The 18,685-nt window shown below is 42.0% G+C and overlaps 1 protein-coding gene and 1 non-coding gene across 2 annotated transcripts; one reads left to right on the top strand and one right to left on the bottom strand.

Annotated features, from left to right (window-relative positions):
• Positions 1-5,657: 5,657 nt before the first annotated feature.
• Positions 5,658-9,956, top strand: LOC107763641 (growth-regulating factor 1-like). Its single transcript, XM_075234540.1, has 4 exons — positions 5,658-6,396; positions 7,033-7,257; positions 8,291-8,645; positions 8,931-9,956. The coding sequence occupies exons 1-4, from the start codon at positions 5,955-5,957 to the stop codon at positions 9,739-9,741; spliced, it is 1,833 nt and encodes a 610-aa protein (XP_075090641.1). The 5' UTR covers positions 5,658-5,954; the 3' UTR covers positions 9,742-9,956.
• An 8,010-nt stretch (positions 9,957-17,966) lies between these two features.
• Positions 17,967-18,061, bottom strand: LOC142172305 (small nucleolar RNA snoR126). The gene has a single exon (XR_012701673.1). It is a non-coding gene; the product is annotated as a small nucleolar RNA snoR126 (small nucleolar RNA).
• Positions 18,062-18,685: the final 624 nt, after the last annotated feature.

Genomic DNA, 18,685 nt, shown 5'->3' with positions numbered 1-18,685 from the left:
TAAAATGGAACGAATTGACCTGCCACCGGTCGCTGATGATTGGTCATTCAGGCTTTCACCTAAGGACTCAACATTCGAAACTCGTTGGCTTCACAACAGTTGAAACAAAACTTGGTAGAATATCCAGCTGTCACTTGGGCCGATATTCATAACCGGTATCAATCAAAAATCAGGATCTAAGACAATCAGCTTAGGGCCCCTTCCAGGTCCGTATATCCCGTCATAACCTTCGACAGAGTCAAGAGAGACATCGATCGTGAACCGAGATCAAACAGGGATCGGTATCAGTCGTACAATGGAGACCGAAGAAGTAGTGAGTCTGGGCGGAACCTTATGAGAAATGAAAGGAGAAATTACCGTGGTCAAAACAACCGAGGACTCATGAGCAAAAATAGCTTCGACAGGCCCGTCGGGCCTAAAGAAGCGCCATGGTTATTAGAGTACAACTTCAACGTCGATGTCGCTGCTATCGTATCTACCATCGGGCACATCAAAGATACCAAATGGGCTCGACCTTTACAGTCCGATCCAGCCCAAAGCGATCCTAACCTAATGTGCAAATATCACGGCACTCATGGCCATAGAACAAAAGACTGCCGACAATTAAGAGAGGAAGTGGCCCGGCTGTTCAATGACGCACATCTCTGAGAGTTCCTGAGTGATCGGGCCAAGAACCACTTCGGGAATAGGGATTCTAATAAACAGACCGAGAAGGAGGAACCTCAGTAAGTCATTAACATGATCATTGGTAGGGTCGACATTCCCCAGGGGTCGATGCTGAAGCGCACCAAAGTATCCATCATAAGGGGTTAAAGGACTCGGGATTACGTACCTGAAGGAACCTTGTCTTTCAACGATGAAGACGCTGAGGGGATCGTGCAGCCCCACAACTATGCACTGGTAATATCGATACTCATAAATAAATCTCGGGTTAAACGTGTGTTAATTGATCCAGGTAGCTCAACCAATATCATCAGATCGAGGGTCGTGAAACAACTCGACCTACAAGATCAGATCGTACCTGCGGTCCGAGTCCTGAATGGGTTCAACATGGCATGTGATACCACTAAAGGGGAGATAATGTTACCGGTGAACGTCGCCAGAACCGTTCAGGAAGCCAAGTTCTATGTAATCGAAGGAGATATGAGATACAACGCTTTGTTCGGGAGGCCATAGATTCACAACATGAGAGCAATACCCTCAACACTGCACCAGGTGCTGAAATTCCCAACACCCTGAGGAATCAAAATAGTTTACGGGGAACAACCGGCCGCCAAGGAATGTTCGCGGTTGATGAGGTGATATCGGCATCCACACTCTCGATATAGAAGGGTCAGAATCCGATGGCCAAAGACGAGGCCAAATAGCAATTACCGATACCGGCCTCGACAAAATCGGAGACACAAGGGGTAGATGAGGACGACGACTACAGAGTTCCCAGATCTTTCATATCCCCCGACGATTCCGACACTACCAAATCAACGGTCGATGAATTGGAGCAAGTCGTACTAATCGAACACTTGCCCGATCGAAATGTATACCTGGGCACGGGGTTAAGCCCCGAGCTCAGGAAAAAAACTCATTCAATTTCTTATAACTAATGAAGATTGTTTCGCTTGGTCTCACCTTGATATGACAGGGATCCCGCCGGAAATAACCACTCACAAGCTAAGCCTGGACTCGAAGTTCTACCCGGTCAAGCAGAAGAGGAGACCCCAGTCCGAGGTCAAACATACTTTCATCAAGGATGAGATATGTAAACTCCTTAAAATAGGGTCCACTCAGGAGGTAAAATATCCAGATTGGTTAGCAAACGTAGTGATAGTCCTTAAAAAGGGAATAAATTAAGAATGTCTGTAGACTATAAAGACTTGAATAAGGCATGTCCCAAGGACTCCTTCCCTCTGCTCAACATCGATCGCATGATCGATGCAACGGTCGGCCATAAGATCCTCAGTTTTCTCGACGCCTATTCCGCGTACAATCAGATACGGATGAACCCGGGCGATCAGGAAAAAACCTCTTTCGTCACTAAGTACGGCACCTACTGCTATAACGTGATGCCATTCAGACTAAAAAGTGTCGGTGCCACTTACCAACGCCTAGTAACCCGGATGTTCGAGGAACAAATAGGAAAATCAATGGAGGTTTACATTGACGATATGTTGGTTAAGTCCCTACAAGCAGAGGACCATTTGAAACATTTACAGGAAACCTTAAGCATATTGAAAAAAATACAATATGAAGCTCAATCCGGAGAAGTGTGCATTCAGAGTCGGATCTGGTAAATTCCTCGGATTCATGGTATCCAACCGGGGAATCTAGATCAACCCCGATAAGATTAGAGCCATCGAAGATATCACTGTTGTGGACAACGTGAAGGCTGTACAAAGATTAACCGGAAGCATACCCGCTGTGGGGCGATTCATCTCGTGGTCTTCCGGCAAGAGCCACCGATTCTTCTCACCGTTCAAAAAGAAGAATAACTTCTCGTGGACTCCATAGTGCCAACGGGCCTTGGAGGAGCTCAAGCGATATCTATCGGGCCCATCGCTACTCCACACGCCGAAGATAGACGAGCAGCTATAACTGTACCTGGCAGTATCGGAGATAGCAGTAAGTTGAGTCATAGTCCGGGAAGATAAAGGTACGCAATTTCCAATTTACTATGTTAGCAGGACTTTAGGCGAGGCCGAAACTAGATACCCTCACCTAGAGAAATTGGCGCTCGCTTTGCTAAGCGTCTCTAGGAAGCTGAAACCGTATTTTCAATGTCACCAAATATGTGTTGTTACTACTTACCTATTGAGGAATGTAATGCATAAACCTGAGCTCTTAGGACGGTTGGCCAAATGTGCCGTGGAGATCAGCGGGTATGATATTGAATATCAATCCCAGACCGCCATTAAATCTCAAATTTTAGCAGATTTTGTGGCCGACTTTACGCCGACCCTAATACCCGAGGTCGAAAGAGAGTTATTGTTGAACTCGGGGACTTCTTCGGGGATCTGGACCCTCTTTACGGACGGTACCTCGAATGCAAAAGGGTCCGGACTTGGCATCGTATTGAAGCCACCAACAGGCAATGTAATTAGACAATCTGTTATAACTGTAAAATTGACTAACAACAAGGCCGAATATGAGGCCATGATTGCAGGTCTCGAACTAGCCAAAAGCTTGGGGGCGGAGGTGATCGAAGCTAAGTGCGACCCCCTCCTTGTGGTGAACCAAGTTAACGGGACGTTCGAGGTCATAGAGGAACGAATAAAAAGGTACCTGAATAAGTTGCAGGTAACATTACATCGGTTCAAGGAGTGGACTCTACAACACGTACCTCGGGATCAAAACAGTGAGGTCAATGCCCTTACTAACTTGGGGTCGTCGGTCGAGGACGATGAGTTCAACTCGGGATGATCCCGGAATCGTTCCTAGCCTCAAGCGACTTTGAAGAAACATTGCTAGCATAACCAATAGAAGACCGAAATATCCGTGACCGGTCGGGTATTACGGCGAAAATCTCGACACGTACCGATAAAAAACCGGCAATCAGTAAATTAATTTTTTTTTACCTTTTATATAATTGTACCTAAAGTAAGACTCCTCTACTATATAATGAGGGTCTGATAATTCATAAAAGAGGTTGTAACAAACATTCAAAGGCAATATATTTTTTTTTTTCTGTTATTAGTTCTTTTGCTTTCGTCCGTCAGTTCTTGTTGTTACAAGCCCACATCGAGGGCAAATATTTCACCAAGGCTTAAATTATCTTCCTCGCGTGGTTTGAGCTTACTTCTTTCTTATTTATTTAATTTGTCTTTATTTACTGCTTTGTGTCAAATGAATTTACGTATCCTTAAAAATTACTCACAAATTTAATTATTATCCGATTTTGAAGAAAAAAATAATCCTATCAAGAACATAACTTAACGAAGTCTGAACTTTACGAGTTGGAAAGTTAACAAAGTATATATCTCCTTCCACTAGACAAGAATAGCACAATAACAAGATATTTTTGTATCTTAGATTTAGATTATAACACCAACCAAAGTCTCTATAGCCTCCACAATACAATTGTCATGAGAAAAGGGACAGAAATATTTGTGAGAAGTAATGCGTTACACAAGTAGAATTGTCGTGTCGTGAGTTGCCCGCTGCATGTTTGCCACCCGTCAGTTGGATGCATAATCACCCAATGGGCATGGCCCTCCACCCACGACGATAGTAAAGCATTCTTTTCCTAAATGACAATTTTGTCACACATTACTTATGTATAGCTAATAACAAATATTTGTGGTAGTTGTTGGCCATTCGTCATTTTAATACATCATTCCGCTATCTAATACCCAAAATATAGACAACTCATTACTCATATTCCTGTACAGGAATAGTATAAAACCACATTTCCTCCATTAGGAATTAGCAGGATGCATAACTGCGTCTCATTTTCATGACTCATTAAACCTGCTAATCATCTCCAATTGGTAAGAGTTCAGCTTAAAGCATTTGTTGGTTGGAATGTGACAATGCTCAATTTTTATACTCCTTATGTACTACTTTCCTGAATTCAACTGTCAATTTAACAGGTTTTCATATTTGTTTTACCACTTTCTTTGTAACATTTCAACATTCTCAATTGAGATGGAGATTTGCGTGTTACTTATTATAATATTGAATGACGGCTTAAATAGTGCAATTTTACCTTATATCATAAAACACGACGTAAATCTCCATGAACTTTTTCAAATTTAAAGTGAAAATATATTTAAAAATATGAAATAATCAATGTAAAGTAAAGCTTCTGTAAAAACCCCCAAAAGCATACAAATGATACATTTAACTACGTCGGCTTAATAATATATGTACAAAATATCTAATTGGTAAAAACAACAATAATATGGTATACAAGATATGATCAAATAATTAAAGAATTTTCTTTCGAAAGTATATAAGGTATACAAGACGAACCATGTAAATCATCAAGAGTGTATACATTCGGACTGACATGCAACTCAATGCGTAAAACTTGCATGAAGCAAATGACATATCTATAAGAACGTTAGCCTCATAAAATTTTAACTCTCGCGGTTCTGTCAATAAGTTAAAGGTCTCATCCAGAGCAAATTTTAGATTACATCTCTTTTTTCCCATTTCGGTTTGTAATTGGTAAAATGAATGCATGTTTACCATCTTCAAAATGATTTCTTGATCAGTTCAGTATATATTTACTGAAAAATAATTATGCATTAAATTTGTAATTATTCAATACTATCAAATTTTCTTTCTTACACTGATGTTAGGTTTCTATTTATAATCTCGCTTGAATAGATGTTTCTTGAAAATTTGTCCAAACATGTTTGGATAATTGATGTTTTTGAGAAAAAAAGTATCTTATTCCTTAGAAGTTTTTTTGTTTAAAAAAAGTAAAAAAAAAGGTGTGTCGAGATATTCGTTCCCTATGAATAATCCAAACAAACATCATGGCCCTATGTAACTCATAATAGGGGGAAAAGAAAACGTCACTTTCTTTCTAATTCTATGAGATCTAAATTGTCATGTAAATGAAAGCGAGCCAGTGAGGGCAAGTTCGGTAGATATCACAAATCCCCAGAATGGTGTAATTATGTTAGACTAACAAAATTGTCTAAATATAGGTTTGCGCTTAATGTAACTCAGCTTCTTTTTGGGAAACAAAACTAGATATATATGGGCTAACATGTCTCCAGTGTCCGAGATGTAGAAGATGGTCTTTGCCCTTTGTACTACTTTTGTCCTCTCTCTCTCTCTCTCTCTCCCTCTCTCCCATAAGCTAGTCCAAATAGTTTCAACTATTTTTTCTTTTCTCTGCATATAATTTTTCCCTTAAGCTGCGCCTCCTTTTTCTCTGTCTTTGTCTGAGTTTTCTTGTTATGAACTCATGCTCTGTGAAACTTTCATAGGGTGGTGTTTTTTAAAGTATGGATTTTGGTGGGGTGATGACAATGGAAACCATACAAGAATCTGCTAATAACATTTCAAAAACAGTCAACTCTCCAACTGAGACTAACAACTCCTCAAAGATCAGTAATGGATCTGGGCAACAACTGAAACAAGAGAGATCTGGGCCTTGTGATGACACTAATTGGAGGCCTTCTAAAGTTCAAAGAGCAGCAGCAGATGACTTCTCTGCCCTTTGTAAGCAGATGCCCCAACAGCAAGGTCCTACTACTCCCACTTTGTTCATGAGATCTGGTTCCCCAAATAATGGACGTGGTCACTCCACTATGCTCAGTTTTTCATCTCCTAAGTCTGAAGAATTAATCCCTTTTCTTTCTACTAATAATGCTTCTGCTCAAGACTCATCCAAGAGTCTTGCTTTCCCATTGTTTGACTCTGGATCCCACTACAGCAGAGCTTCAGGTATCAGAAATGTTATGTACTCCGTACTAAATAATTTTTTAAAGTTCTTTGGCTGCTTGATTGTGTTTAGATAATGACTGGACATAGGGGGATTTTGGAGATTTGGATGCTGATGACGTGGATTTGCAAAAGATCTGTTTTAATCATGTTTAGCTGTTTTATTTTCCTGTACAGGAGATGGGTCTTTTCAAAGAAATACTGTAGATGTTAGAAAAGAGGTATTCTATACATTCTGATGGTCTTGTCAATAAAAGAAAAAAACAAAAAGGAAAAAAAGTAGGAACTTGTGAAGAATCTTTGTCAATGATATCCTATACTGGGTGGAAAATCTGGTCTTTTCATGTACATATTGGGCAAATCTCAAACATCATTTAAGGAATGAAAAAAGTAAAGGGTGCAATAAAGTAGGTGCACGAAGGGAAAAAAAGGGAAAGAGAAAAAGAAAGAAAAGATCAGATTTTTTGATATTTGAGTCTCAGATATTTATGAAGTTCAGTCAACCTTATGTGCCTTTGATTAATTGATCTTTCTATTGCCTTACCTTTTGATCTGTAATTTACTATACTGTGCAAGTTCTCCTAATTGATTTTTGCTCAACAAGTCTACTTTCTTAGCTTGTGCTTTTTCTTGGTTCAGCTTATGCCTCTGGAGGTTCAAACGAAAGCACGCGTGGCCCTTTTGTTGCGAGGTTCAGAGGTCCATTTACTCCTTCTCAGTGGATGGAATTGGAACATCAGGCTTTGATCTACAAGCACCTTGTGTCAAATGTACCAGTCCCTCACCAGTTGCTTATTCCTCTTAAGAAGTCTCTCAATCCATATGCATTTTCTGGCTTGTCCGCTGGATCTTATGCCTCCAATTGTAAGATTTTCACTTCCTTTACCAAGTGTTGACATCATCTGTGCCAAAACAGAACGTGTATTTATACCTGATCCATTATATAAGAGTCCTAATAGATTATTGGTTTTGAGTATAAAACTGTGCGTAACTGATACATGCATAATTATGTGAGAATCGATGTGTTATTTTATAAGATTATGTGCATAAGATAAAACTAAGTGTTGCCTTTGGTGGCATTGCAGTCACTACATATTATTCATTGCATAGATACCCATGTATCATTATTCACTGAATCACAATACATATATTACTATCTCTGCATAGCAAGTCTGAATCAAATGACTCCTCAGAGCCTAAAACCTTGTTGCTTGTTTGGCTCAGGATTTTGTTGTGGGGTTGCCAATATCTCTCAAACAATTGGAACCGTTAAGCTGTTAATGGATTCTCTAAGGATTTTGACTCAGTACTAATCCAGTTCTATTACTTAATCCTCCATATCTACTTAAGTATCTCTGTACGACTGTACCTGAATTTGGGATTCTCTTGCTATGTTATGTGGCATCCTTTTGCACATAGGTTTCACTAATAATATACGTTTTTTTTATCTATGATACACACTGTATTTAAGAGCATGAAGAACATTCTAAAATAAGTTGTTTTCTATCAATACTTATTTGTGTGCTTGTCTCTTTTTCTTTTCAACTATAAATAATCAAACTTATGGCCTATGATAACTAATTTCTCAGCTTTTAATTATTAATAAATTTCTGAGTTTAGTTTCTCTACCGTTTGTGCACATATTTGTTGAGTGTCCTCACACTCTAGGTGATTTACAGACATGTTTTCTAGGAAATGTACATAAGTTCTTTTAGTTTTCGAAGGGCTAGAGGATACTGGTGCATTGTAAGGGTTGACACTTTCTCATAGTTTTTTTTTTTTTGACTTTCTTTCCCTAAAGTCGTTTATCAATTATTCGGTCTCGTACATTTTCTTTTCTGTTCTTTCTCTTGCTTTTCTTTTTGTTCATCTTTTCCCTACTTTGTGGTACCTGTAGGGGGATGGGGTACTTTCCATCTTGGTTTCACTGGCAACACCGATCCAGAGCCTGGTAGGTGTCGTCGAACAGATGGAAAGAAATGGCGGTGCTCACGAGAAGCTGTCCCTGATCAGAAGTACTGTGAAAGGCACATAAACAGAGGCCGCCATCGTTCAAGAAAGCCTGTGGAAGGTCAGAATGGCCATGCTGTCTCTGGATCCACCACTTCAAAGGTGGCATCAGTCGCACCCTCCTCATCAGCGACGGTGATATCCAGCAGCGGCACATCCAACAGCCTGGGTGCTGTTCAGCACCAGTTCAATAGCTTGCAGCCCAGTGCTGCCAATCCTTCCACGGACCAGCTTGTCAACAGGTACTAAATATATTTAAGTACTGATGGCTAATTGATATGCACATTTAATGCTTTCTCCTTGACAGAGATACCTTTATTTTCTCTTAGGTGTTAAACCTAAATTTGAAATTTCTTCTCTAGGAGGATTTTAACAAGGAAAAAAGGGTTGTCAGCTTGTCATCTAGACCTGCAGGGAATAAGAGGAAAAAGGAACTAGAAATGCATAACATATTTATTATTCTTTGGTCCTAATTAGTAAGTATATAAATGACAGAATCCTGACTAAAAAAAGTATGCATATGACAGAATGCAAGATCATAAAGGTGTCTCTATGATATCTCCAACAATTGGTTTGAAGCCCAAGGCCTCGGCTATTTCAATTCAGAAGCAACATAATGGATTTGAACTATCCTCGCTGTCAGAGTTTGGACTTGTCTCGTCAGATTCTCTTCTTAATCCTTCGCAAAGAAGTTCCTTTGTGAATCCTAAGAATTCCAATGCTTTCATAGATTTCAATGACCAAGAACAAAGTGAACAACATCCAGTTCACCATTTCATTGATGGCTGGACCAAGGAACAGTCTTCACGTGCCTCTGCATCTTGGCCCGATGAACTCAAATCAGACTGGACCCAACTGTCCATGGCCATTCCCATGGCTGCCTCAGATTTCTCATCATCATCGAATTCTCCTCGTCAAGAGAAACTCACTCTTTCTCCCTTAAGGTTATCTCGTGATTTTGACCCGATTCAAATGGGCTTGGGAGTAACAAATAGCCACGGTGAACCTATGCAAAAGACAGCTAATTGGTTACCAGTATCCTGGGAAAATGCCCTTGGTGGTCCACTAGGTGAGGTCCTGAATAGTACTGCAGGTAACGCAGGAGATGCCAAGAACTCTTCAGCTCTGAACCTGGCAACAGAGATGTGGGATAGCAGCCCTCCATTTGGATCATCTCCTACGGGCGTCCTGCAGAAGTCAACCTTTGTTTCGCTCTCAAACAGCAGCTCAGGAGGTAGTCCCCGAGCTGACAGCAAGAAGGTTCATGAGGGTGCTGGCATGTGCGATGAGGTGATCGGTTCAACTCTGGCGAGTTCATTGTGTATTCCCTCGATGTAAGTCCTGTGTTTGTTTTATAAAAGACACTGGCAGATATTACCTTGATGGTAATTTCTCTTGTTTGCTGTTTCTCTTGTCTTGCTCTGCATGTTTATGAAAGCAGATATTTTCGACAAGTATGTGTTGTTGTAACTTTAACAGACATTTGATGTGATCTTATCCTTCCAGAGAACTCAATGTATTTGTTATTGTTCCTTTTTTTTTCCTTCTGTAAACGAACGTGGAACTTTCGTTTGCTTGAGCTTTTCTTTATCTGATGGTCACATTTAAAATTGCAGTTTGCACTTTTAAAGTTGTGATTTGCTGGCTGTTTTGGGGCGTCTTAATTAGTTTATACTGCATAACAGATAAGATATTGCCGGTTGATTTATCGCCATCCCCCTTACGAAAAAAAGAGAAAAGAAAAGAAGGATCGTAAAATCATTTTAATGCCCGCTTCCTTGTAGAGAGAACAATAGGTCCCCCATAACTTTGCTACTATGTCGGTAACACCAGAGAACACAGTTTTTGAGTTGGGATTGGAGGTAGATAAATGGGTTGTTCATTTCTTGTTGCAGCTTAAATGACTTCGTCTATCCTATCATGTGACCAAACAACCGATATTCTTGAAACTGCAAGGTTTTGGTGGGATCGTTTTTAACTGATCCAGCCAGTGTCGTTCACTTCTGGTGTGTATATTTTGAATCTAAAATCAAAGGTGACATCAAATTCTTAAGGAACTACATCGTTATGACCGCAACACTTTCTTCACTGTAATTTCACAACACTTTCTTCACTGTAATTTTCACCAGCTCTTGGAGTTGCACAGTTATTGAGGGCCTCATAATTAGTTACTCCAATCACTAGCTATTCCCTTTGAACTCAAAAAGTTTTGGCACACGCGTTATGTCATGGGCGGCTTTCCAGTCATGCCCCATGACCCCTTGGACGCGTCCCATTGCGTCCTGTCAAGCCTCCCAACGCCTAGTGCCATGGACGGCCCCGTGGTCTTGGCCGCGCCAAGTGAGAAGCGCGCCTGTGCCTATGTCGCCTCACTGATAGCCCTCAGCCGCAGACAGATGCCAACCGCGCCGCACGCGCAGACTCTGATACTAAAGACAAGGTTGCTGCCAACGTACCTGCTTCTACTTTGTAGGAATCTAAGTCATTTCTATTGTAAATTTAGAGTAGTTTTACTTCATGTATTTCCATTATGTCTCTCTAGCTTAGTTATGTCTAGTCCTGTAACTTTGGTTTATTTTTTTTAAGTACTATTAGGGGGATCAAGCGATCAAACTTTCTAGCAAGCAAACAATTCTCTGTACTGGTGTCTCTCCCCCTCGACACCGTGTTGCTTTTCTGTAATAACTTTCATTAATGCAATCAAGCTTTCTTTCATTCTCATTTCTCTTTTCTGTTCTCTCAATTGCTCTTGACATTGGTTTTCCCGTACGGCACAGACAATTTCGTCTAGCGTACGGAGGGGACCCTAGTTGGCGGATAGTAAGTACACGGACATCGGTTGCTTAGCTTTACGTCGCCCTTCCAAGGAATCTCAGGAACGTAACAGTTGGTATCAGAGCCTAGGCTCGACATAGGACGAGGGAACACATTGCCATTATCACCATTTCTGACCATGATGAATCATGGGGATCGCATTGCGGCCCTTGAAGAGACGGTTGATGTATTACGACCCATCGTGAATACGGTGCCTGATCTAAGAACCAACCTAGTACAAAGGTTGGACGACCTGGAACGCAGGATGCGACATGCCGAAGGTGACATTGCAAACATCAGTCGCGACTCTGAAGGAGACCGACAAACGGAAGGCAAAGAGGCAGCCGAAAATTTTGGCAAATTCGAGGGCCTCCAACAGGAGTGTACCGAGGTTTTAGCCTATAGGGTATAAGAGGCAAACAGTGTGGCTCCCATGCAGCAAACCATAGACAACTTGACTGGTCAGCTCAATATTGTCAATGCTGCACTACAAGGCCTACTTCGAGGAGGTGGAAACCAGATCATGGGTGCTGTGAATCTCGCCCCTGTGCCACAAAAGCTGAAGATTCTTGAGCCAAAGTCGTACAATGGGGCTCGGAATGCCACAGAAGTGGAGAACTCATCTTCGACATCGAACAATACTTCGATGCCGTGGGGGGAGTTAGAAGAAGCCAAAAAGGTAGCAACTGCTGCCACGTATCTTCAGGGTGATGCTAAACTTTGGTGGCGGGTGAAATACGAAGCCATCAGGGACGGTGAAGATACTCTCGAGACATGGGCAAAACTGAAGGCAGCCATACACCTACAGTTCTTCCCCAAAAATGTGGAATACAATGCACGGAGAAAGCTATAGGAGCTCCTCCAAACCAAGTTAGTGCGGGAATTCTCCGCGCTCATGCTGAACATACGTGATATGGGGGACAAAGACAAACTCTTCACATTCTTGGAAGGGTTTAAACCTTATGCCCGTATGGACCTGCAAAGACAAAGGGTAGACACTTTACCCAAGGTGATCCAAGCAGCGGAATGCCTTAGGGACTATCAAGTGGAAGCTCGGAAGTATAGGCCTCAGCCGCTTGTCCGAGGGGGATACAAAGGGGGCCAGCCTAGCAATGGTGGCCCTAGAAGAAGTGGAGGAGATCGGAGTGCAACCAAATCTAAGGCCCTTTCCTCAAGCAGCAACAGTGTTGCATCTAATAACAACGATCGGGGGAGGAAGCCCCCTTCAGGATGCCGTCATTGCGGCGGGCCACATTGGAACAATGAATGCCCACATGTACAGATGAATGCCCATCAAACCTTTGATGATGGGATGGCTGATGACACAGATGACACTGACCAGACAGAACCAATAGGTGCCTTCAATGTACTTGTTGTTATATTTCTGAAGCTTTAGCAGGAACCAGTGCCAGTATCCGTAAGAAGAAGGACCCCTGACCAACCACAAAGAAAGGGAAAAAGAAGGTGGATGAGGGGTCTCCTCTTAATCAAGAGAAGACCTTGATGTTCGTCGAGATGAAAGTTAATGGCAAGCCCATTCGGGAGATGATAGACACGGGCGCTACTCACAACTACTTAGCCTCAACCCAAGTAGAGCGCCTTGGTCTAGTTGTGGGAAAGGGTAGAGGTCGTGTCAAGGCTATCAACTCACCACCTCATCCATTGGGTGGAATAGCCAAAGGAGTGCTAGTGAAACTTGGTCCTTATGAAGGAAAATTCAACTTGCGTGTGGTGATCATAGATGACTTCGAGCTGATAGTTGGGTTGGAATTCATGCGGCAAACCAACACCATTCATGTTCCTTATGTCGATATGCTACTCATGATGGGAGCAAATGGGGCCAAGCCCTGCATTTGAAGAAGGGAGTCAAAAGATGGCCGCTGAGAACATCTTGGACCTGCAGTTGAAGAAGGGAGTCAAAAGACATAAACCTACGTTCCTGGCTACCTTCTGCATTGAAGATATAGAACGCTCTTCGGGTCCCATTCCTGCACCCGTGAAAGAGCTGGTAAAGGAGTTTGAAGACGTTATGCCACAATGCCATGGCGACTCCCGCCTAGGCGCACTGTGGACCATGAGATTGAGTTAGTGTCGGGTGTGAAGCCACCTGCCCGGGCGCCTTACAGAATATCACAACCCGAACTCACCGAGCTTCGTAGACAGTTGACGAAAATGCTAGACACGGGGATCATTGTGCCCTCCAAGTCCCCTTATGGGTCCTCTGTGCTATTCCAAAAGAAACAGGATGGCACCCTACGACTGTGTGTGGATTATCGGGCCCTAAACAAAATCACTGTGAAGAACAAGTACCCTATCCCGCTAATGGAAGACTTGTTCGATAGATTGGGTGTTGCTACAGTGTTCACCAAAAACACTAAAATAGACCTGAAGATAGGTTACTGGCAAGTCCGAATTGCTGAGGAGGAGGAACACAAGACGACCTGTGTGACAAGATATGGGTCGTATGACTTCCTGGTCATGCCATTCGGCCTGACTAATGCTCTAGCCACATTTTGCACCTTGATGAACCAAGTCTTCCGAGAGTATATTGACGAGTTCGTAGTGGTTTACTTGGACGACATTGTGATATATGACAAAACATTGGAGGAACACCTGGAGCACCTGCGGAAGGTCCTAGCCCGACTGCGGGAGCACGAATTATATATGAAGCTATCCAAGTGCGCATTCGCCCAAAAGTAGATTGACTTCCTCGGACATGTCATCGAGGAAGGGCGGATAAAGATGGACCAACAAAAGATTCAAGTTGTCACAGATTGGTCGCCGCCTAAGGATATCCACGCCTTGAGGGCGTTCCTTGGCCTATACAACTTTTATCGGTGATTTGTGAAGAATTACTGTCTCATTGCATTGTCGTTGACTGAACTCTTAAAGAAAGTCATGCCTTATGATTGGGGTCCCAAGCGAGCGGAGGCCTTCCTGATTTGGCCATGTCTAGTAGCCCTTCCTGATTTGGCCAAGCCATTCAAAGTACAGATGAATGCCTCTCACTATGCTCTGGAGTTTTGCTACAAGAGGGGCATCCCGTGGCGTACGATAGCCTGAAGTTGAAGGATGCAGAACGACGCTATGCCTCCCACGAAAAAGAGTTATTGTTTGTCGTCAATTACTTACGCCTTCGGAGGCACTATCTACTGGGAACCTCGTTCGTGGTCAAGACAGACAACATAGATGTTAGCCATTTCATGACCCATCCAAAGCTGAATGGCCGACAGGCCAGGTGGCAGGAACTCCTAGCGGAATTTCACTTCGACCTGGAATACCGAAATGGGAAGACCAACCAAGTTGCTAATGCGCTCAGTCGAAGGACTAACTTAGTATTGGTGTGCCTACTCGCCACTCTAAGGGGGAGTGAAGTGGCCACCACTATAAGAGACCAGATATAAGATCTACTCCCAAAGGATCCTGCTGCATGGTATTTGGTTGATTTGGTAGGATAGGGCAAAACTCGCCAGTTCTACATGGAAGATGGGCTCCTGAAGGTGAAAGGGAACCGACTTTATGTTCCTAAAGGAGGAGATCTGCGGAGGACTCTTCTGATGGAATGCCATTATACTTTATGGGTTGGCCATCCAGGTGAAGAACACATCATGGCGTTGTTGCGTTGTGCTTATTATTGGCCTCAAATGGCTGATGATGTTGCTCAATATGTGAAGACTTTCCTAGTATGCCAGAAAGACAAGTCAGACCGCTTGACACAAGCGGGTCTTTTGGATCAATTGCCTGTTCCAAAAAGACCTTGGGAAAGCGTTTCAGTGGATTTCAGCATCGGATTGTCCAAGGTCGGAGATCTTACAACTATCTTGGTTGTGGTAGATCGGTTTTCCAAGTATGCTACATTTATAGCTGCCCCACAATATATATATCAGCAGAAGATACAACTCAACTCTTCTTCTCTCATGTTGTCAAATATTGGGGTCTTCCCAAAGACATCGTTAGTGATCGCGGCTCTCGCTTCACTAGAAACTTTTGGACTCGGCTCTTTAAGTGTCTCGGGTCCAAATTGTGCCACAGTTCAAGTTTCCATCAGCAATATGATGGCCAGGCGGAGCGGTTCAATGGCATGTTGGAGGAATATCTCCGCCATTTTGTTACCAAATCGCAGAAGAATTGGGTGAAGCTTCTGGATGCTGCTCAACTGTGTTTCAATTCCCAAAAGAGCTCTGATACAAACAAAAGCGCTTTTAAAATTGTTACCGGACGGCAACTGCTACTCCCACACATTGTGAATGCCCCAAACATGTCGAAGTCTCCTCGAGCTGCTAGCTTCTCGAAGGAATGGAAGAAATTCGGAGATAGTGCGGAGCTATCTTGTCAAATCCCAAAAGCGGATGAAAAAGCATGTTGATCAAAAACGTCGCTTTGTTGAATATCAAGTAGGAGACAAAGTGATGGTGAAAATCCCAAAGCAGTACTTGTTTGCAGGAGTCCATGACCCTCGTCTATTGCAAAAGTACATTGGACCCTTGTCCATTGAGAAGCGCATTGGGAAAGTTGCATACCGGGTGGGTATCCAAGCCTGGTAGAAGATTCATCCAATCTTTCATGTCAGCCTTCTGAAACCTTTTCGGGAAGACATGGAGGATCCTTCGAGGAGCCAACTCACAATACCCAGTATTCGAGGCCCTAATTCAACCGGGAAAAAGCGGGTAGAAGCTATCCTCGATGATCGAGTGATTCGTGCTTCAAGGAAAGATCACCAAGAGTTCCTGGTGAAATGGTAGGGCTGTGATGCAGAGGAGAATACTTGGGAGATGGGAACAAACCTCAAAGCCTACAAGAGCATGATTGAAGATTATCTTGCAAGTAAGGCGCCGAGGACGTCGTCAACTCAGGTGGGGGAGAATGTCATTGGCGGATTTCCAGTCATGTCCCATGACCCCTTGGACGCGCCCCATGGCGTCCTGGCAAGCCTCCCAATGTCTAGCGCCATGAACGGCCTCGTGGTCTTGGCCGCGCCAAGTGACAAGCACGCATGTGCCTATGTCTCCCCACCAATTGCCCTCACCAGCGCTCAGCCGCAGGCAAATGCCAACAACGCCGCACACGCAAACAGCGCCGTGCGCGCAAACTCTGATGCTAATGACAAGATTGCTGCCAACGGACCTGCTTCTGCTTTGTAGGAATCTAAGTCATTTCTATTGTAAATATAGAGTAGTTTTATGTCATGTATTTCCATTATGTCTCTCTAGCTTAGTTATGTCAAGTCCTGTAACTTTGGTTTATTTTTTTCAAGTACTATTAGGGGGATCAAGCAATCAAATTTTCTAGCAAGCAAACAATTCTCTGTACTGATGTCTCTCCCCCTCGACACTGTGTTGCTTTTCTGTAATAGCTTTCATTAATGTAATCAAGCTTTCTTTCATTCTCAATTCTCTTTTATGTTCTCTCAATTGCTCTTGATATTGGTTTTCCCGTACAACACTGACAATCTCGTCTAGCTTACGGAGGGGACCCCAGTTGACAGATAGTAACTACACAGACATCGGTTGCTTCGCCTTACGTCGGCCTTCCAAGGAATCTCAGGAAGGCGCCGCGTAACAGTTATTAGGCTACTAACTATTAGGAATTTTTACTTTCACCGAAAAGAATATTATTAAAGCTACTAATGTTCTCCAAATTAATCAGAAAAATAAATAGCTGCAAGACCTATAGGACATACCTTACAAGTAACAGTCAGATACCAATCTTCCTATGGTTAAGGTCACAGTAATGCTAATAGAAAATGTTGCATCGTGATATTATTTAAGAAACCAAACATTTCAAAATAAAACATCAACTTCAAGTTGAGATAAGGTACTGATATGTACAGTTTTTTTATTAATATCATGAAAATTGCACTTTATTTAATGAAATTGATTTTGTTTTCCGTTCACATGATATTAGAGCCCATATTGGTTAAGAGTACAATCATTGTCTCATACGAAGGATGTTAAAAGTCCGGCACAGATTGATTAGAGAATTTTATCTTGTATAATCTTGGACAATAAATGGAGTATATGAGTTAGTTTTTGGAGTTCTTTGACATCTAATGTCCATTTCTTAACGGATGTTGAAATGTCAATCCATAGGTTGTCTCAAGTTTTACGAGCAGAAGACAAAGATGATCCCGCCATCTTCTTGAAAGCTAAAGTTGATAAAAGTCGATCTCTTTCACTACAAAGAGGTACAAGGAGCTTTAGCTACTCTACAAAAATCTATAGCAAAGCGAAAACGCAAAATTGATCAAAGCTAAACGAAACAGACTTCGCATTTACCCCTCCATCATTTCATTTCTTTTGGTTGGTCCAATATATCTCCAACAATTTTTAATTACTAGGAATTATAGGTTATATGGATGGATGTTTGTTGTCCCTACCATTTTTAAGTCCCAACTATGCTTCAATTGGTAAATGCGGGCTACTAGCAATCAACTGCTGCCAACATTAATCCGAGTCTATAGTTAATTCAGTGATGATGAGTACAGAATTTTAAGTAATTTTTGCCAATAAATAAATAGACAACTGCGTGCCTCAGAAAATCTCAAAAAGTAAAAGTAAAGGGGAAGCTAGAACATTTACAAAGAGGTGAGTATACTCAAGACTCAAGGGTGAGGAGGAAATATAGATCTCACAGCTTCACTTGAAGCTTATCAGAGCCCAAATGAAAAGAAAAATAATAAAACATCACATAATAAAGAAGACACTTTTTCAATTAAAACAAGAATGCCATGCCAAATAAAAAAAACGGAAGAGGCTCAGACACGCACAAATAGGTCATCAAAAAAGTATAACATAATAATTAGTGTTATATCAGCATCGAGAAATGTTTTGTTTCTTCATCGCCTCTCAATTAATAAATTAACAATAAAAGGGAAACAATTAAGAGATGAAAGGAGTAAATAGAAAATCAAAAGAAAGCAAAGAGGGGAGGCTCAGACGACACGCACAGAGAGTCATCACATGAATGAAATTTGTATAAATACAATTATCTCAGGAATGCATTCTTTTGTCTTCACCGCCTCAAACTACCAGTTGAAGCAGACGAATACATTTTATACAGACACAGAGAGCCCTAGATTCCAATGTAAGAAAGTGGACCGTGTTTGGGCTTTTTGAACATGGGCTGCCTTTGCCAAATAAAATGATCTTGAGCTGGGCTTAAGAACACCGAACACAGTTATTCCGCTTGTCATCGGAACTTGTCACCGGAAAGGATAACGTTCATAAAGGTGTGTTAAATACTCTGTAGCATTAAGAGCGACAGTCCGTTACAGAAAATTTGGTATTTATATTCACCGTAACGTCTTCATCAATGACCCTCATAATTGACATTAAAGGAGGACATGATCCTAGGACCTTCTTCCCTAAACATAGCTATAAATAGTGAGCTCAGTTATCATTATAAAGGACATGAATTTTCTAGCAAACTGATATTATATTCTATACAAAGCTTAATACAATCTTACTTT

This window comes from Nicotiana tabacum, chromosome 17 (genome assembly GCF_000715075.1).
Source record: "Nicotiana tabacum cultivar K326 chromosome 17, ASM71507v2, whole genome shotgun sequence".
Taxonomy (NCBI): Eukaryota; Viridiplantae; Streptophyta; class Magnoliopsida; order Solanales; family Solanaceae; genus Nicotiana; species Nicotiana tabacum.
This window is presented reverse-complemented; position numbering and strand designations above follow the sequence as displayed.

Coding starts and splice junctions, on each gene's coding strand:
- LOC107763641 (XM_075234540.1), top strand. CDS start 5,955: ATGGATTTTGGTGGGGTGATGACAATGGAAACCATACAAGAATCTGCT. Junction 6,397..7,032: donor CCACTACAGCAGAGCTTCAG/GTATCAGAAATG, acceptor TTCTTGGTTCAG/CTTATGCCTCTGGAGGTTCA. Junction 8,646..8,930: donor ACGGACCAGCTTGTCAACAG/GTACTAAATATA, acceptor TGCATATGACAG/AATGCAAGATCATAAAGGTG.